This window comes from Giraffa tippelskirchi, chromosome X (assembly GCF_054371585.1).
Source record: "Giraffa tippelskirchi isolate mGirTip1 chromosome X, T2T-mGirTip1v1.2.pri, whole genome shotgun sequence".
NCBI classification, from domain to species: Eukaryota; Metazoa; Chordata; class Mammalia; order Artiodactyla; family Giraffidae; genus Giraffa; species Giraffa tippelskirchi.
In genome coordinates, this window is record NC_137289.1 from 126240160 (window position 1) to 126260710 (window position 20551).

At 39.4% G+C, this 20551-nt stretch overlaps 1 protein-coding gene across 17 annotated transcripts in view; it reads left to right on the forward strand.

Moving 5' to 3' along the window:
- The window catches only part of DMD (dystrophin), a 2147259-nt gene that overhangs the window by 2103647 nt on the left and 23061 nt on the right, over positions 1-20551 (forward strand). For all 17 annotated transcript variants that reach the window (XM_081564318.1, XM_081564319.1, XM_081564320.1 and 14 more), the window contains 2 exons: positions 4580-4823; positions 6285-6408. In XM_081564318.1, coding sequence (XP_081420444.1) covers positions 4580-4823; positions 6285-6408 — 368 coding nt within the window. The remainder of the gene's footprint in view (positions 1-4579; positions 4824-6284; positions 6409-20551) is intronic.

A 20551-nucleotide genomic window follows, 5' to 3' on the forward strand; every position in this document is an offset into this window, starting at 1 on the left:
ACTCATTAAAGGAGAACTTCATGGAAAACTAGGCCCAGATGAAGACCTCTCTGGAAAAGGTAGATAACTTTGTGAGAAATAAGTGGTAAGATGGTAGTCGTTTGTTGTACTATTCTGAAGTCCATGTCTAAAAGCAATGTTTTCAAAAAGATCATTGTGGATGACCCACTCTGGTAGAAAGAGTTCTGAATAGGATTCTACCTATAAAAAGTGTTATCAGTTGGGACATTTCAATGAAGGTGGATTTCTTTTAGCGGATACTTCAAGCAGAAAAAAAATGATAATTTCTATCAAATGAAATCCTCTGAAGAGTGGGTGATGCTCAGGTTCACAGAAACATTTAGATGATTGTCAGTTAAGTGGCCAGAAATTGGATTTAATTAACATGAACTACTTGTGTTGGCTTACACCCAGAGGACCTGTGTACAGAATCTAGCTAAGGGTAAACTTATTTGATAAATTTCTTCTTATTACTGCTTTGTCAGAGCAGATTGCTAGGAAACAAACTGCACACATAACTCTCTGTGAAGATTGATAGCAGACAGAATTTCGGTCAATACAAATAGGAGAGTATATTCCTGCAAATGAAAAAGATCATTGACTGATTTCCCTGCACTACTTGAAACAAATTCCTGGAAAACTGGTAACATTAGGTATAGGGTAGATCTTTGTGTATGCTAAGTCACTTCAGTTGTGTCCTGACTCTTTGTGACCCTATGGACTGTAGCCCACCAGGCTCCTCTGTTCATGGGATTCTCTAGGCAAGAATACTTGAGTGGGTTGCCATGCCCTGCTCTAGGGTATCTTCCCTGGGTGGAACTTCAAACAAAAACAAAAAAAGAGAATAGATTGTATTGAAATAAAATCTTCTTTGGTGTGGAGGTCCAGCATTTTGAAACTGGATGTTCTGGAAGACGTGCCATCCCTGAGGAACGTTCATTCCAGGTGTGGAGCGACAGAAAACATTTTCCTAAGAGAAAAAACCCTCCTGCAAAACAAGAGCCTCTGGAGACACAAGTTTGATCCCTGGGTCGGGAAGATCCCCTGGAGTAGGAAATGGCAACGTGCTCCAGTATTCTTGCCTGGGAAATCCCATGGACAGAGAAGCCTGGCAGGATATAGTCCATAGGGTCGCAACGAGTCAGACACGATTGAGCACACACACATAATAGGAAGCCTGATCATAAGATTATTTTTCCTCCTCCAATTGGACAAGGGAAAAACTCTTCTTGACTGCTCACTACTTCTTCTCATGTCCTTTCTCATTGATAGAGATCTTCCACCTTTGTGGCTAGGACATTCTCTAACCCAATCAAATAACGTCTGTGAACAACAGAAATCTACCATCCTATTTTGGTGTTCATTATAACTGGAAGAAGGATACCAAGAATTCTAATCATTTGCTGGGTACCAAGTAACAGAAGTGCCCTCCATTGGTATTCTCAACAATTTGAAAGCAAGAAGGAAACCTATACCCCTAAATGTCTCTGAAACATAAAAAACCATTCCATGTTCGATGCATGAGACAAATGCTCAGGGCCGGGGCAATGGGATGACCCAGAGGGATGGGATGGGGAGGGAGGTGGGTGGGGGGTCCAGGAAGGGGAACACATGTAAACCCATGGCTGATTCATGTCAATGTATGACAAAAACTATCACAATATTGTAAAGTAATTAGCCCCCAACTAAAATAAATAAATAAATTTATTTTAAAAAAACATAAAAAGAAAGGACTTAAGTATTCAACTTAAAAGCTAGTGGAAAAACACAGTAAGTTATAGGAGATTATTTGACATAAAAGGTGCCTGGGGTAACTGAAGAGCTTAACCACATTCCTGATGTAAAGACTCAATAATGCAAAGTCAGCTGTTTCCATTTTATTCTATAGATTCAGTGTCACTGAAACCCTAAATGTCAACAAGGATTTCCTGGAATAGAAAATCTTGACTCTAAAATCATCAGTTCCGTTCAGTTCAGTTGCTTAGTCGTGTCCGACTCTTTGCGACCCCATGAATTGCAGCACGCCAGGCCTCTCTGTCCATCACCATCTCCTGGAGTCTACCCAAACCCATGTCCATCGAGTCAGTGATGCCATCCAACCATCTCATCCTCTGTCGTCCCCTTCTCCTCCTGCCCCAAATCCTACCCAGCATTAGGGTCTTTTCCAATGAGTCAGCTCTTCACATGAGGTGGCCAAAGTATTGAAGTTTCAGCTTCAACATCAGTCCTTCCAGTGAACACCCAGGACTGATCTCCTTTAGGATGGATTGATTGGATCTCCTTGCAGTCCAAGGGCCTCTCAAGAGTCTTCTCCAACACCACAGTTCAAAAGCATCAATTCTGCGGCGCTCAGCTTTCTTTACCGTCCAACTCTCATATCCATACATGACCACTGGAAAAACCATAGCCTTGACTAGTCGGACTTTGGTTGGCAAAGTAATGTCTCTGCTTTTAAATATGCTATCTAGGTTGGCCATAACCTTCCTTCCAAGGAGTAAGCATCTTTTAATTTCATGGCTGCAATCACCATCAGCAGTGATTTTGGAGCCCAAAAAAATAAAGTCTGGCACTGTTTCCACTGTTTTCCCATCTATTTCCCATGAAGTGATGGGACCAGATGCCATGATCTTAGTTTTCTGAAATCATAGAGATGATCAAAGAGGTATGAAGAGCAAAGACAATTTTATGGCAGAATAAAGTGGGAGTGAGAAGGCCTACCAAACCACAAGATACTCACAACCATAGTGTGGAATTCACACAGGGACACACAGATAATAAGCCAACCGCAGAGAATAGAGACCTCCGAAGCACATTTGTGTATTTATGGGTGCTCGATGGACTGTAAAAATGCCATCGAAATCAGTGGGAGTCTGGGAAAGGTGGACTATACAAGGCACAGGTCTGGCTTAATAAGTTATCTATGTCAGGGGGAGTCAAGTTAGATTTCATGTTCACACCAAACAAAAGATTCTGGGTTAAGTTGTAAATGTGAAAAACAGAGTTGTAAACTATAAAATGTAGGTGTACGGGAGATTTTCTTAAAACATGACACGCAGAAAACATGGAGGAATGTTTTGAAATTAAAAATCGTAGAATAGGATGCCAAGAGTAAAGGTCAAAATCAGCTGTGCTAAGATTTGGCTAAGAGACAGTATTTGCTATGCATATAATTGGTAATAATTAAGCATCTAGAACATATCCAGAATTTGTATAAGAAAAGACAACCCAGTAGGGAAACAGGTACGGAAACATTAAAAGCCAACTAAGATGAAAGACGTTCTCCCCTAGGAATTCCCTGGCCGTCCAAGAATTCTGTGCTTTCACTGCCAAGGGTGCAGGTTTGATCCCTGGTCAGGGAACTGAGATCTCATAAGCTGTGTGGCACAGCCAAAAAAAAGGTCAGCCTCACCAATAAAATGTACCTGTCACCCGAAACTTACATGTTTGGTAACACCAAGTATTTGATGAAGATGTGGCCAAATGGAAAACCTCACTCACTGCTGGTGGGAGAGCGAATTGGTATAAAAACATTTAGGAGAGCAGTTTGGTGATCTGTGGCAATGTTGATGGTGGTGTTAGAACCCAACAATTTTACATCTACATATATTCTGTAAAGAATCTCTCAAACAGGTATTCAAGGAGACAGGTAGAAGGAAGTTCATTGTGTCACTGTTTGTATTAGGGAAAAGTTGGGAACAACCTAAATGGTCTTTGACAGGAGAATGTTGATGGCATATTCAAGCTGCAAAAGAATGTTGAAGGCAAAAAGCAGCTCTTAGAATGGAATGTACATGCTTCAACAAAGTCCTTAAAGTTTAAGAACATGCTATGTTAAATAATGCTATTAGATTGAATCACATGAAATGGCCATTTATGTAGGTTTAAAAAAGCTGAATATCAGCATCTTTATTAAGTTCAACCTAGTAATGGTGGATATCATGGTAATGATGGACATGGAACTCAGGATGGAATTATCTCCTTAGGGGTAGTGGTGAGCAGGGAACTGATATAATAAGGAGAACTTGTGAGGAAGCTTCAGCTGTAACTGTCATATTTTATTTCTTCAAAATTTTGAAGAAAATACGGCATATGTTAAGTTTATTAAAGCACCATGGTGGCTACATGGATACACTCTTACTATGTTCTTCTACCGTGCTGTTGAAAATATTTGATGATTTGTTTAAGCAAACCCAAGTGTCGATAGAAGTATAAGAATTATAATCTGATGACATTCTAAGGCAATATTTACACAATGATTAACTCCTTTGCTGCTTAATTATGTAAACATAGCACTCACAAGGCTTTTAAGTATAGAAGATTGAAAAGCATCTCCCCTCACACACACCGGGCAGACGCTTCAAACTTTATTTTGTTTCTTTTTTTTTTTTTATTTAAGCATTGCTAAAGTCGTCATCATAAAAACCATTCATTGAGTGCCTCTCTTTTGCTTGCTATTGTGTTTGGTGGCGGTCAGATATATCTCTCTGCCATTAGTATAAGAAATCTGGTGATGATACTCAACTTCCTTTTTCTTGTTTTTTCCCTTGTTTTTTTCTCCCACTTCTTTGATGCCAAATAGGAATCTGCAGGCAGAATATGATCGTCTCAAGGAGCAGCATGAACATAAAGGCCTGTCCCCACTGCCGTCCCCTCCTGAGATGATGCCCACCTCTCCACAGAGTCCCCGGGATGCTGAGCTCATTGCTGAGGCCAAGCTACTGCGTCAACACAAAGGCCGCCTGGAAGCCAGGATGCAAATCCTGGAAGACCACAATAAACAACTGGAGTCCCAGTTACACAGGCTCAGGCAGCTGCTGGAGCAAGTGAGACACCCCTCTCTCTAACATGGGATCTTTACAAAAATCCACTTTCCCCTCTTACAACTAAGAACTAGAGCTCTCAGTCCTTTTCAGAAATGCAGCAAACATTGATTTGGTCAGTATTCAGTGTGTGCTTTGCCAAGTGCTAGATAGCAAGGAATATAAGAATAGGAATGAAATGAGCATGTCGTTTTATGTTGCTTCCAGTTGTGTCCTATGAAAATCTGTTCTATTTGACCAATTTAAAATTCATCTTGGGGAAAAAAATGCAGAAAGGTTTCCACTGGTATCTGAAAGTGAAATTTTTACTTCTTAAAAATAAGGAGCTCTCTTTTTTGCAGTTACTCTTATTTTGTGGTATGCCTTTGGTTTCTTTTGATAATCCCTAAAACATAATTTAAGTGGCCATTGAAAATGTAGCAGGATATTGCATTGTAGGAGACCCTTCCCTGTACATAGTCCTGGCTTTCTGGGAATTATAAATTTTGAGATATGGTCTCTCCATCTTATTGGATGCTGCTAAATCACTTCAGTCGTGTCCGACTCTGTGCGACCCCATAGACGGCAGCCCACCAGGCTCCGCCGTCCCTGGGATTCTCCAGGCAAGAATACTGGAGTGGATTGCCATTTCCTTCTCCGGTGCATGAAAGGGAAAAGTGAAAGTGAAGTTGGTCAGTCGTGTCCAACTCTTAGCAACCCCATGGACTGCAGCCTACCAGGCTCCTCCGTCCGTGGGATTTTCCAGGCAAGAGCACTGGAGTGGGGTGCCATTGCCTTCTCTAATCTTATTGCATAATACTTCACAAAAGTATGAATTTTCCATTACACTTTTGAGGTCTCATATGGGCTTCCCTGATAGATCAGTTGGTAAAGAATCTTCCTGCATTACAGGAGACCCCACTTCAATTCCTGGGTCAGGAAGATCCCCTGGAGAAGGGATAGGCTACCCACTCTAGTATTCTTGGGCTTCCCTTGTGGCTCAGCTGGTAAAGAATCCACCTGCAATGCGGGAGACTGGGTTCGATCCCTGGGTTGGGAAGATCCCCTGGAGAAGGGAAAGGCTATCCACTCCAGTATTCTGGCCTTGAGAATCACATGGACTGTATAGTCCATGGAGTCACAAAGAGTTGGACACGACTGAGCGACTTTCACTTTCACTTCATATGATTTCACCATTCTCACATGACCTTCTACATCTTTCAGTTAGTATAATGATTTTCTATATCTTACTCCACTGTAGCTGTACTGTCTTTCAAACTTTTAACGGGCTATGATTCAGGTACAAAGACAGTATCCATGGATCTTATCAACTGTGAAATTTCCCAAATTTAACTGTCTGTGGGAGATTTCTAATTAGGAAAAGTCATAATTTCAGAGTCTTGAGGGTCTATAATGGGTTTATATTTATGTATTTGTTTGAGTGTTTATAATGAAAAATAATTCTATTTTCTTTGGATGCCTTAGCCCCAGGCCGAGGCCAAGGTGAATGGCACAACGGTGTCCTCTCCTTCTACCTCTCTTCAGAGGTCAGACAGCAGCCAGCCTATGCTGCTCCGGGTGGTTGGCAGTCAAACTTCAGAATCCATGGGTAAGTGTCTATCTTAGCTACTCCTGGATTTTGTCATCTCTTAAGGTCTGGAAATGGTGAGCTATTTACAGCAACTTTTAAATTGCCTGCTCAATTATTTAATGTCAGTTATGGACCAGAGGTTGTCATGAATGCCTTAGGGGTACAGAGATGAAAGACACAGTCCCCTCACCCTCTAAGGTCTGGCTGTTCAGTTACTAGAATAAGGCCATGTGGTATTAAAGTTTCAGTCATTTGGGAGATCTGAGAAGGATTTTTGATGAATTGATATCTCCGAAGGGTTCTGAAGGATGGAGGAGGAACTGAGCATTTGTTGAAGATGGAGAGATAAAGGCCAAGAGCAGGAAAGAGCCAGGGTTCCAGACATTAGAAAGATAGGATCCCGGCAGGAGTGGGGGAAAGTAAGGCCGCAGAGGAAGGTTAGGGTCACAACGTAGTGATGTGAATACTGGGCAGAGGTGTTTGGTCAGTGTCACAGAGCCACTGAGAATCATTTAGCAGGTAAGAAGTAGCTACAAAGATGTACTCTGGCAGTTTTTATCTGTCCCAGAGTAAAACTTCTATAGTTTGAAAGACTAGTGAGAAGGCAGTCACAAAGGCCAAGTTATGGGATTTCTGAGGATGCTTAAGAGATGTCTGGGATGGGATAGGAGGAGATGACTGTGACTTATTTGAAAATAGAGTACCCAAGACCAGGGGACTGACTGGAAAATGTAAGGAAAGGAGGGGAGAGGACTTGGTTGGAAGAAGATGGTGATCCTTTTGAATGTGGAGGTACTGTCTTTGAGGAGGTGGTAAAAGGGCAGTCTGGAGAGATTTGAGAGTGAACTTCACAGAATGGGGAGCTGAAAGGTGTGAGAGGAGAAATATAACAAAGGTGCTTGGTTTCAGGGCCTTGGGGAAGACCTTCATTTAGTTGATGGGGGGAGTAGTGTTGGAAGGTGTAGACACACCAGGTCATATTCTCCAGACTGAGAAGGACCGTTAAGACCAAAGAGTGAAGCAGGTAACTCCGTAAATGAAAGCCAGCTATCATTTCTTTTGTGAAGGAAGAGGAGATGTTTGAAGTTGTTTTCCCAGCTCTGCCACACCTCAGTGATTTAGGGCATCCGCTGCTCTTGCCTCCACCTGAGATCTGAATCGAGCTAATCGACTATTTGGGACTGTAAGCAATAGCTCAGCATCTGAAAACATATTATATGCCTTTGTAAAGTCCTTTCATTCCCAAAACAACGGAGCTTTAGTATATCTGTTGTTATTTCCTACTGCAGGATTTTCTTTTTTGAAGTAAGCCCAGCCTGAGAAGCTAAGTCTCATATTTGAGAGGTGAAATGCAGAGCCCTGGGTGCTTAGAAGTATTAATTATTTAGACCTGTCACCATAAGCCTGGAGGCAGCATGCCTATGAACGCACCCAAATTAAAGTACACCTCAGGCCGTGGGCCTGATGATTTGTGGAGCTCAGAGAATCGTGGCACACCCAAATACAAGGACAGAAATGCATTTGCCAGTGGCTGAGTTAGGCTAAAAGATAAATTGCCAGTGTCAAATGGATAGGCTCTATTGTTAGTAAGTTTGTTCTCTGAAGAGACTGAATGCAGAGGTGATTCCCCCCCACCCCGCACTGTTGTTGTTCATTTGCTAAGTCGTGTTGATTCTTTGTGAACACATGGACTACAGCACACCAGGCATCCCTGTCCTTCACTATCTCCCTGAATTTGCTCAAATTTATGTCCATTGAGTCCTCACTGTAAAGAAGGGGGGCAGGGAAAGACCCTCTTCTTGAAAGATGCACATGTGTTAAAATAAATGCAGTGTGTATCCTCATGCTTTGAAGCTCCAAGGTGTGATAAGGCTGGGATTTGCTGAACTGTACTCTGGTAGAATGCCACATTCTTGTAATATATAACCCCAGGACTCTGTAAAGAGAAGTACAGGTGAAGTCATACTGGGTGATCTATCTAATGAGTTGCAGTGTTTCCTCAAACCATGACATACTTACCAATGGTAAGTCTCTGTATACCATGTGGGCATTCTATACATGTTTTTTTAATGGGATGGTGTGCTATGAAGCTCACATTATGTTTTAAAATAAGACAAATAGAAATGGACAACAACAACTTATCTCTGACTCCTTAACTTGTACCCAATCATTCTTTTTAGAGAACATTTTGTATTTTGTTTGTTTAAACAATGTTAAAAGGTACCTTTGCTGCTTAGAACAATTTCAAACTTAGGGCAGATGCAATTTAGTCAACATTTTGCCAATTTGCTGTATTTATTTATGTTTGTTAACATCTTTGTGTCTGTGCGTGTGTGTGTGTGTGTGTGTATGTATACACTGTATATATTCCTATTTTATGTGCATGTATAGTTTTACTCATTGAATGACTATATTTCATACATAGTAACATTTCACCCCTAAACATTTTAACATGGATCTTCCAAGGTGAAAAATATTTTCTTACATAGTCACACTCAGGTAATTAACACTGATATACCATTATTATCTAATATATAATTTAGATTCAGATATCTGCCATTCTACCAATAATATTCTTTCTATTAATAGCTTTTCATCTTTTTCATTTAGAAGCCAATGAAAGGTCAGCCTTGGCATCTAGTTGTCATATCTCTTGAGTTTCCTCTAATCTAGAACACTCCCCCAACCTCTTCAGATGTTGCAGGACACTGGCATTTCAGAAGAGGTCAGGCCAGTTGTTGTGTAGGATGTTTCTCACTGGGGATTTGCCTGCTTGTTTACTCCCAGTTGGATTCAGGCTAAGTATCTTATGCCAGATTACCACATAGGTGATGTTGTGTCCTCAGCACATCACTTCAAGGCTTTTTCTCGAGATTACCAGCTAGACCTCTCTTGTGAGTATGTTCTGGATAAAACCAGATAAAAATAGAACACACTCTGAAATCACGATCAGCGTCCAGAATATTTCTCCCAGTTTCTGAACAGTACAGAGGTAACCAGTTTTCCACATTTTCTTCTTTTACCTACCTGCCTTCTTTTTTAGCTTCATTCAAGTGTAAATGATAAAGATGTACTTTTAATGTATACATCTTGATAAGTTTGAGCGTGTGTCTGTGTGTATATATATATACACGCACGCACACACACACACACCCCCAAGGGCTTCCCTTGGTGGCTCAGTGGTAAAGAATCCTACCTGCCAATGCAGGAGACATGGGTTCATTCCCTGGGTAGGGAAGTTCCCCTGGAGGAGGAAATGGCAAGCCACTCCAGTAATCTTGCCTGGAGAAGCCCATGGACAGAGGAGCCTGGTGGGCTCCAGTCCATTGGGTCTCAAAGAGTTGGACATAACTGAGCAACATGATACCATCATCATAAGCAAGGTACTAAATTCTTCCTTCTTTCTCTCCCTTTCCTTCCATTTTACTCCTTACCATGATATTCAAAATCCACCTTCCTGTATAACTCATTTTTTTTCTCCCTAGTTAAGTACTTAACCTCCTTAAAAGCAATGACTAAGTCTTGCTCATTTTCTTTCCCAATTGACCACCTTTTATGCAACAAGCATTCAGTAAAATACTTCTTGAATGAATATTTTCAAAGTCAAGCACAGTACACCATTATGTAGATACAGAAAAATTTACACAGTGAGGAAGTTTCACTGGAGTTTCTGGATCAAGATGAGAACATAAGATCCTAAACTTCCCTCCTCGCACACAAACATGGAATCTACAACAACTACACACTGAATAGTTCCCTCTCAAAGACATTCAGGAAATAGCTGAGTGAGTCCTGTACACAAACATTGGACAAACAAAAAAGCCCACATCCAGCATGCAGGAGGTATAGAAAACAAACCTAACGGTTACCAGGGCAGTTGGGAGATTGGGACTGACATGTACACACATATATAAAACAGATAATAAGGACTTACTGTATAGCACAGGGAATTCAGCAAGCAGCACACAGAAGTAGAAGATATTAAGAAGAGGTGGCAGGAATACACAGAAGAACTGTACAAAAAAGATCTTCACGACCCAGATAATCACGATGGTGTGATCACTCACCTAGAGCCAGACATCCTGGAATGTGAAGTCAAGTGGGCCTTAGGAAGCATCACTATGAACAAAGCTAGTGGAGGTGATGGAATTCAAGTTGAGCTATTTCAAATCCTCAAAGATGATGCTGTGAAAGTGCTGCACTTGATATGCCAGCAAATCTGGGAAAGTCAGCAGTGGCCACATGACTGGAAAAGGTCAGTTTTCATTCCAATCCCAAAGAAAGGCAATGCCAAAGAACGCTCAAACTACCGCACAATTGCACTCATCTCACACGCTAGTAAAGTAATGCTCAAAATTCTCCAAGCCAGGCTTCAGCAATACATGAACCGTGAACTTCCAGATGTTCAAGCTGGTTTTAGAAAAGGCAGAGGAACCAGAGATCAAATTGCCAACATCCGGTGGATCATCGAAAAAGCAAGAGAGTTCCAGAAAACCATCTATTTCTGCTTTATTGACTATGCCACAGCCTTTGACTGTGTGGATCACAATAAACTGTGGAAAATTCTGAAAGAGATGGGAATACCAGACCATCTGACCTGTCTCTTGAGAAACCTATATGAAGGTCAAGAAGCAACAGTTAGAACTGGACATGGAACAACAGACTGGTTCCAAATAGGAAAAGGAGTACGTCAAGGCTGTATATTGTCACCCTGCTTATTTAACTTATATGCAGAGTACATCATGAGAAATGCTGGGCTGGAAGAAGCACAAGCTGGAATCAAGATTGCCGGGAGAAATATCAATAATCTCAGATATGCAGATGACACCACCCTTGTGGCAGAAAGTGAAGAAGAACTAAAGAGCCTCTTGATGAAAGTGAGAGAGGAGAGTGAAAAAGTTGGCTTAAAGCTCAACGTTCAGAACTAAGATCATGGCATCTGGTCCCATCACTTCATGGGAAATAGATGGGGAAACAGTGGAAACAGTGTCAGACTTTATTTTGGGGGGCTCCGAAATCACTGCAGATGCTGACTGCAGCCATGAAATTAAAAGACGCTTACTCCTTGGAAGGAAGGTTATGACCAACCTTGATAGGATATTGAAAAGCAGAGACATTACTCTGCCAACAAAGGTCCGTCTAGTCAAGGCTATGGTTTTTCCAGTAGTCATGTACGGATGTGAGAGTTGGACGGTGAAGAAAGCTAAGCGCCGAAGAATTGATGCTTTTGAACTGTGGTGTTGGAGAAGACTCTTGAGAGTCCCTTGGACTGCAAGAAGATCCAGCCATTCCATCCTGAAGGAGATCAGTCCTGAGTGTTCATTGGAAGGACTGATGTTTTAAGCTGAAACTCCAATACTTTGGCCACCTCATGCGAAGAGTTGACTCATTGGAAAAGACCCTAATGCTGGGAAGGATTGGGGGCAGGAGGAGAAGGGGATGACAGAGGATGAGATGGCTGGATGGCATCGCCGACTCGATGGACATGGGTTTGGGTAGACTCCAGGAGTTGGTGATGGACAGGGAGGCCTGGTGTGCTGCAGTTCATGGGGTGGCAAAGAGTCGGACACGATTGAGCGACTGAACTGAACTGAACTGACTCTGGAATAACCCATGTGGGAAAAGAATCTAAAAAAGAGTGGATGGATGTATAACTGATTCACTTTTCTGTATACCTGAAACTAAGAACATTGTAACGCAACTCTACTCCAATAGAAACTAATTTAAAACAACATAGGAGAGTCTGAGCCACAGTCTTGCTGTGAACCCTGTCCCAGTCTTGGTGACACACAACCAGGAAGGAACTCACAACTATTAGCTTCACTCTGAGTAGTAAAGGTTTAAGCCTCAGCTCTTAATATGTCCTTCTACCTGAGAGATGGGCTCCCCAAACATCTAACATCCATGAAGTCCAGAAAGCCAGAGTGAACAAAGAGACAGTACTTACAGGGCTCATGGGGACTCACCATGCCTAACACTGCCCCTGTCCAACTGCACAGCATAAAGGCAACAGGCTAGAACGCACCTAGTCTTTCCATGAAAGAGGTTCATTTGTTTATGTCTTAAAAGCCTCAGCCTGAAGAGGCAGGCTTCTAATTTAACACACATCCAGGAGCTGACTTCCATACTGTCCAGAGATGATATAGGCCAGCTAGTGCCATCTCACCACTCCTGCCTCGCTCCAGGTCATTGGTATCTCCCGTAAAGGAGCTTGTGCACATAATCTCCTGTTCTGGTAATCAGTGGCAGGTTATGTTCACAGCTCAGTGAAATGGTAGCATACCAAAAGAAAACAAAACAAAACAAAATAGCAGTTGTTAAATAGCTAGCTATCTTCCCAGAGCTCAGTGCAGAGGGAGCATACGGAAACTTACATCTCCCAGTCTTTCCCTAAAAGAGGTCTGTTTACATACTTTAAAAGCTGTTGCCGGAGGCTCAGTCTTCCACTCATCTTGCATCTAAAGTGCTGACTGAAATCCTCCTCCCCTTTGGAACACTGACAGGTCTGGGCACACCCTCAACTACAGAGGCACTAAGAACAAAAAAGCCTCCTTGGACAATCACGAGAGTTTCAGAGATGATCAAGAGGTAGGGCAGAGCTGAAAAATAAGGCTCATCTCCTACCTGAGATCACCCCTTCAAGACAGGAGGGGTAGCTTGTGGCTAATGCATAGAAACCAACAGAAAGGGACAAGGCAAAGGGGGGAAAAGGAGAAATATGTTCCAAAGAAAAGAACAAGCTAAAACCTCAAAAATGACCTTAAAGAAATTGAGATAAGTGTTTTCCAAATAAAGATTTCAAAACAGCAGTCACAGAGATGCCCATCAAGGTCAGGAAAACAATGCACAAAGTGAGAATTCCAACAAAGACAGAAAAGATAAATGACAAAGCAATGAATACAGTAACAGAACTGATAAATACGATAGAGGCATTCAGCAGCAGACTAGATGAAATGGGAATAAAAGATGAGCAAACTCAAAGAGGGCACTGGAATTCATCCATAATGCACCAAGTTTTTAAGTAGCTATGGAAAAACTTATGGTTACCAAAGACAGAAGGAATAAATTAGGAGTTGGGGATTAACATATACACACTACTATATATAAAATAAATGATCAACAAGGACCTACTCTAAGCACAGGGAACTCTTATCAATACTCTAACAACCTATAATGGGAGAGATGTATGTAAAAAAGAATATTTGTATATATAACTCAATCACTTTGCTGTACATCTGAAACTAACACAACATTGTCAGTCAACTATATTTCAATAAAAAAATTAAAGAGAAGATAGCTTAAGGAACTTATTGTACACCATCAAGCAGACAAAACAAATATTCCTAACGTAGAATCCTAGAAGGGAAAGAGAGAAAGGAGCAGAAAACTTTCTTAGCCTGAGGAAGGAGACATACTGTGTTAGGAAACCTGGACAGTTTCCACACCAAGACACATCATAATTAAACTGTCAAAAGTTAAAGACAATGAGAAAGTCTTAAGAGAAACAAGAGAAAAACAACTTCTTACATACAAGGGAACCCCATAAATCCATCAGCAGATTTTTTAACAGAAACTTGACAGGCCAGAAGGGAGTTTCATGATATATTCAAAGTATTTTAAAAAAAAACTGCCAAGCAGAATACTCTATCCAGCAAAGTTGTCCATCGGAATTGAGGGAAAGAGAAAGAGTTATCCAGACAAGCAAAAGCTGAAGGAAAGCAGCGCTACTAGACCAGCCTTAGAAGAAATGTAAAAGAGGCTTCTTTAAACAAAAGGGTCATAATTAGTAACAGGAAAACATGAAAGTATAAGTCTCACAAGGTAAGAATATAATTAAATTCAAAATAATCAAATGTTATGATAGTGATAGGCTAATCGCTTGTACATTCAGTAGGAAGGTTAAAAGACAAAAGTGATACAAGTAACTGTTACCAAAGTAATTTGTTAATGGACACACAAAACATGTAAATCGTGACACCAAAAACATAACATAGGGAGGAGAGTGAAAATGTAGAGCTTTAGAATGTATTTGAACTTTTGTTATTATCATCTTAAAATAGACTGTTATGTTTCGTCTAAACTTCATGGAAACCACAAAGCAGAAACCTATATACATACGATAGGAGGAACTCTAAGCATGCCACTACAGTCAGTCATCAAATCACAGAGATAGTGAGAAGAAAGGCAGAGAGGAACCCCAAGACAGAAAACAATCTTTTAACTGGCAGTAAGTACTTACCTATCAAAATTTACTTTAAGTGGACTAAATCCCCCAATCACAATATAAGAGTGGCTAAATGGCTGAAAAGCAAGACTTACAGTCTCCCAAGGCAATAGAAATAAAGAATTGGAACCTAATCAAACTTAAAAACTTTTGCACAGCAAAGGAAACCATAAGCAAAATGAAAAGACAGCCTACAGAATGGGAGATACTATTTGCAAATGATACAGCCAATAAGGGCCTAATTTCCAAAATATACAAACAGCTCATACAACTCAACAGCAAAAGAATAAAATAAAAATAAACAACCCAATTGAAAAATGGGCAGAAGACCTAAATAGACATTTGTCCAAAGAAGAAATACAAATGGCCAATAGCCACATGAGAAGATGCTCAGCATCACTAATTATCAGAGAAATGCAAATCAAGACCACATGAGGTATCACCTCACACTGGTCAGAATGGCCATATTAAAACTCTACAAATAACAAATGCCAGAGACGTGGAGAAAAGGCAAAATGCCTGCACTGTTGTTGGCAGGAATGTAAACTGGTGAAGGCACTATGGAAAACAGTATAGAGGTTCCTCAGAAAACTAAAAATAGTATGACCACATGACCCAGCAATCCCACTCCTAGGCATATATCCAGACAAAACTCTAATCCAAAGAGATGCTTGCACCCCTATGTTCACAGCAGCACTATTCATAACAGACAAGACAGTTAAGCAACCTAAATGTCCATCAACAGAGGAATGAATAAAGAAGATGTGGTACACTATATACATTGGAATATTACCCAGCCCTAAAAAAGAACAAAATAGTGTCATTTGCAGCAATGTGGATGTAACTCTAGATTATTATACTAAGTGAAGTAAGTCAGAAAGAGAAAGACAAATACCATATGGTATCACTTGTATGTGGAATCTAAAATATGACACAAATGAACCTATCTATGAAACAGAAACAGACTCACAGACATAGGGAATAAACTGGTGATTGCCGAGGGAGAGGAGGTTAGGGTTAGCAGATGTAAACTCTTATATATGGAATGGATAAGCAAAGTCCTGCTGTAGGGTACAGAGAACTATAACTAGTATACTATGATAAACCATATTGGGAAAGAATATTTAAAAAGAATGCCTATATGTATAACTGAATCATTTTACCATACAGCAGAAAGTTAGCACCATACAGCAGAAAGTTAGCACAACACTGTAAATCAACTATACTCCTCCCCCCCCCAAAAAAAAGGAGAAAGAAAAGACACATGACAAAGAAATGCAATACATGAACCTGGGTCAGAGAAAAAAATATATATGTATATATGTTACACACACATATATTTGGTTATAGTTATAAAGGATATGATAAAGGCAATTGGTGAGATTTAAATATAGTCTACACACTAGATGATAATATAGTGCCAGTGTGGTTCCATAAAATAAGAGTTCAAAGAGATAATGATGAAGTACTTAGGAATAAAGAGGCCTGAGCCTTACATTGGAATGAAAATGGGTCAGTAATAGTAATAACAAATCTGTGTACTTAGAGAAAGAAGCAAAGCAAATATGGCAACATATTAACACTTGGTGAATCAAGACTATTTTACTATTTGTAGAATTTTTCTGTAACTTTGAAATTTAAATAAAATTTAACAAGTCCTTTCTGACAAAAACAGCAGAAAACAAGGCCTTGCTATATGCTGCCTATAAAAACTCACTTCAGATGTAAAGACATAGAAAAGGACTTTCCTGGTAGTCCAGTGGTTAGGACCTTACCTTCCAATGCAGGAGGTGTGGGTTCAACCCCTGGTCAGGGAGCTAAGATCCACCATGCCTCACAGCCAAAAAAACAAAACATAAAATGGAAGCGATATTGTGACAAATTAAGTAAAGACTTTACAGATGGCCCACATCAAAAAAATCTTTAAAAAAGATGTAAAGTCACAGAGATTAAAGGGATGGAAAAAGATATTTCACAGAAATAAAAACCAAAAGAAAACCTGGGATAGCTTTACTTATATCAAATAGACTTTGAAACAACTAAAATAAGAGACAAAAAAGGGCATTGCATAATGATAAAGAGGTCAATCCAATCAGACCTATAACATTTGTAAATATTTATTTCACTCAACATGGTGAATATAAGGCAAATATTAACAGAGCCTGAAGGGAAAAATAGATACCAGTACAGTAATAGTAGGGCATTTAACCATACCTCACTTAATATCAGTGGATAGGTTACCCAGGCAGAAAATCAATAAGGAAGCATGGGACTAGACATTATATCAGATGAGCAATTAGAGAACATTCCATCCAAATGCAGCAGAGTACATTCTTCTCAAGTGCACATGGAATATTTTCTAGGCGGCAACATTCTCTAGGATACATCATATCTTAGACCACAAAACAAGTCTCAATAAATTTAAGAAGACTGAAACCATATCCAGCATCTTTTTGACAATAATATAATAAAACCAAAAATCAATTTCAAGAAGAAAACTGGAAAATTCACAAATGTGTGAATATTTAATAACACACCACTGAAACTACAAATGGATTGATGAAGACATCAAAAGAGAAATAAAAAATACCTTGAGACAAATGAAAATATAATATACAAAAGTTACGGGATGCAGCAAAGCAGTTATGAGAGGGAAGTTTGTAATAATAAATGCCTGCAAAAAGAAACAAGAAAAATCTGAAATGAACAACCTGACTTTACACCTCAGGGAACTAGAAAAAGAAGAACAAACAACATCCAAAGTTAATAGAAAGAAAAAAATATTAGGACAGAAATAAATAGAGATGAAAAAGATAATAGAAAATATCATTGAAACTAAAAGCTTGTTTTTAGGGTTTTTTTTGAAAAGCTAAATGAAAATGACAAACCTTTAGACAAACTCACCAAGAAAAAAAAAAGAACTCAAATATAAAATCAGAAATGAAGGAAGAGACATTGCAATTTAAACCAGAAATACAAAAGATCATAGAACTATTAAGAATAATTATATGGAAACAAATTGGATAATTTAGAAGAAATGGATAAATACCTAGAAACCTGCAACCTACCAAGACTGAATCAAGAAGAAACAAAATCTGAAAAGACCAACAATGAGAAAGGAGATTGAATCTATAAACAAACGTTCCCCCCCCAAAAAAGCCCACAATCAGATGGTTTCTCTGGTGATTTCTACCAAACAAAAAGAATTAATACCAATCCTTCCCAAACACTTAAAAAAATTTGAGACTACACCCCCTAATTATTTCACAAGTCCAGCATTACTTTGATACTAAAGACAGATAAGAACACTACAACAAAACTGTAGACCAGTATCTGATGAATACAGATGCAAAATTTCTCCAGAAAATATTAGCAAACCAAATTCAACAGTACATTAAAAGGATCATACACCATAACCAAGGGGGATTTATCCCTGTGTTGCAAGGATGGTTCAGTGTGTGTGTATGCTTTTAGTCGCTTAGTCATATCCGACTCTGCAATCCCATGGACTGTAGCCCACCAGGCTCCTCTGTCCATGGAATTTCCCAGGCAGCAATACTGGAGTGGGTTGCCATTTCCTTCTCCAGGGAATCTTCCTGACCCAGGGATCAAACCCACATCTCCTGCATCAGCAGGCAGATTTTTTACCACTGAGCCACCTAGGAAGCCCAGTTCAATATATACAAATCAATAAATATGATATACCACATTAATGAGAGATAAAAATCACATGATTATCCCAACAGGTGAAGAAAAAGCATTTGACAAAATTCAGCATCCATTCATGATAAAAATTCTCAACAAAATGGGTATAGAGGGCATGCATGTCAACATAATAAAGGCCACGTCTAACAAGCCCACAGCTAACATCAGGGCCCAGAAAATGGACCACAGCCGCGTCTAACTCAATGAAACTATGAGCCGTGCCGTGTAGGGCCACCCAAAACGGACAGGTCATGGTGGAGAGTTCTGACAAAACATGGTCCACTGGAGAAAGGAATGGCAAACTGCTTCAGTATTCTTGCCTTGAGAACCCCATGAACAGTATGAAAAGGCAAAAAGATAGGACACTGAAAGATAGGATATTCAGTGGTGAAAGCTGAAAGGTTTTCCACTAAGATCAGAAGACAAGGATGCCTACTCTTGCTGCTTTTGTTCAACATAATGCTGAAAGTCCTAGCCAGCATAATTGGGCAAGGAAAAGAATCAAAGGCACACAAATCAGAAAGAAAGTAGTGAATTTATCTGCATTTGCAAATGACATAATAATATATATAAGAAAACCTGAAAGGCCCTACCAAATAACTGTTAGAACTCAATGAATTTAGTAAAGTTGCAGAATAAAAACTCAATATACAAAAATCTGTTGCATTTTTACACGTTAATAACAAACTATGAGAAAGAGAAATGAAATAATCCCATTTATAATTGCATCTAAAAGAATAAAATACCTCAGCATAAATTTAAGGCAGTGAAAAACCTGTACACTAAAAATTGTAAGACAGTGATGAAAGAAATTGAAGAAAACATAAATAGAAAGATACTTCATGCTCATGGATTGAAAGAATTGCTATTGTTCAAATGTCTATACTACCCATTGCAGTCTACAGATTCAAGGCAATTTCTATCAAAGTTTCATGGCATTTTCCATGTAAAGAGAATGAAAAATCCAAAAATTTGTATGGAACCACAAAAAAGAACCTAAATAGCCAAAGCAGTCTTGAGAAGAAAAAGAGCAAAGCAGGCAGCCTCGTGTTGCCTGATTTCAAACTGTATTACAAAGGCACAGAAGTAAAAATGATGTGGTATTGGCATAATGACAGATACACAGATTAACAGATCAGAGGGCCCATAAATAACCCTCACACATATGGGGAATTAATTTACAACAAAGGAGCTAAAAACATAAAATAGGAAAAGAAGAGTCTTTTCAGAAAATGGTATGGGAAAACTGCACAGCCACATTCAAAAGACTGAAACTGGACCACTATCTTATACCATACATGAAAATCAATTCAAAATGGATTAAAAACTTAATGTAAGACCTGAAACCATGAAACTCCTAGAAGAAAACACAGGCGATAAGGTCTGTGATATATCTTGGCAATGACTTTTTGAGTTGACACCAAATGTAAAGGCAAAAAGAACAAAAATAAAATGACTGCATCAAATAAAAAGCTCCTGTACAGTGAACAAAACCATCAGGAAAATGAAAATGCAACCTACAGAATGGGAGAAAATATTTGCAAATCCTATATCTTATGAGGAGAATATCCAGATTTTGTAAAGAACTCAATAGAGCCAACAATCTGATTGAAAAATGGGCAGAAGATCAATTAGACATTTTACCAAAGAAAATATACCAGTGGCCAGCAGGTACATGAAAAGGTGGTGAACGTCACTAATCATCAGGGAAATACAAATCAGAACCATGAGATATCACCTTACATCTGTTAGAATGGCCATTATCAAAGAGAGAAAATGTAACTGCTGGTGAGGATGTAAAGTAAAAGGGAGCCCTTGTGCACAGTTTTGGTGCAAATGTAAAATGGTGCAGAGAACAGATTGGTGGTTGCCATATGCAGGGGGTTGGGAAAAGTGGTCAAAAAGTACAAACTGCCAGTTATAAATTAGTCCTGCATGAGCTATAATGTACAGCATGGAGATTACAGTTAACGATACTGTATTGTATATTTGTATATTTGAAAGTTGTGCGGCAGCATGGATAGACCTAGAGATGATCATACTAAGTGAAGTAAATCAGACAGAGAAAGATAGATACCGTATGATGTCATTTACATGTGGAATCTAAAGAATGATACAAGTTAACTTTATTTGCAGAACAAACAGAATCACAAAGAAATGATTACCAAAGGGAAAAGGAATAAATTAGTAGTATGGGATTAATAGATACACACTACTATATATAAACAACAG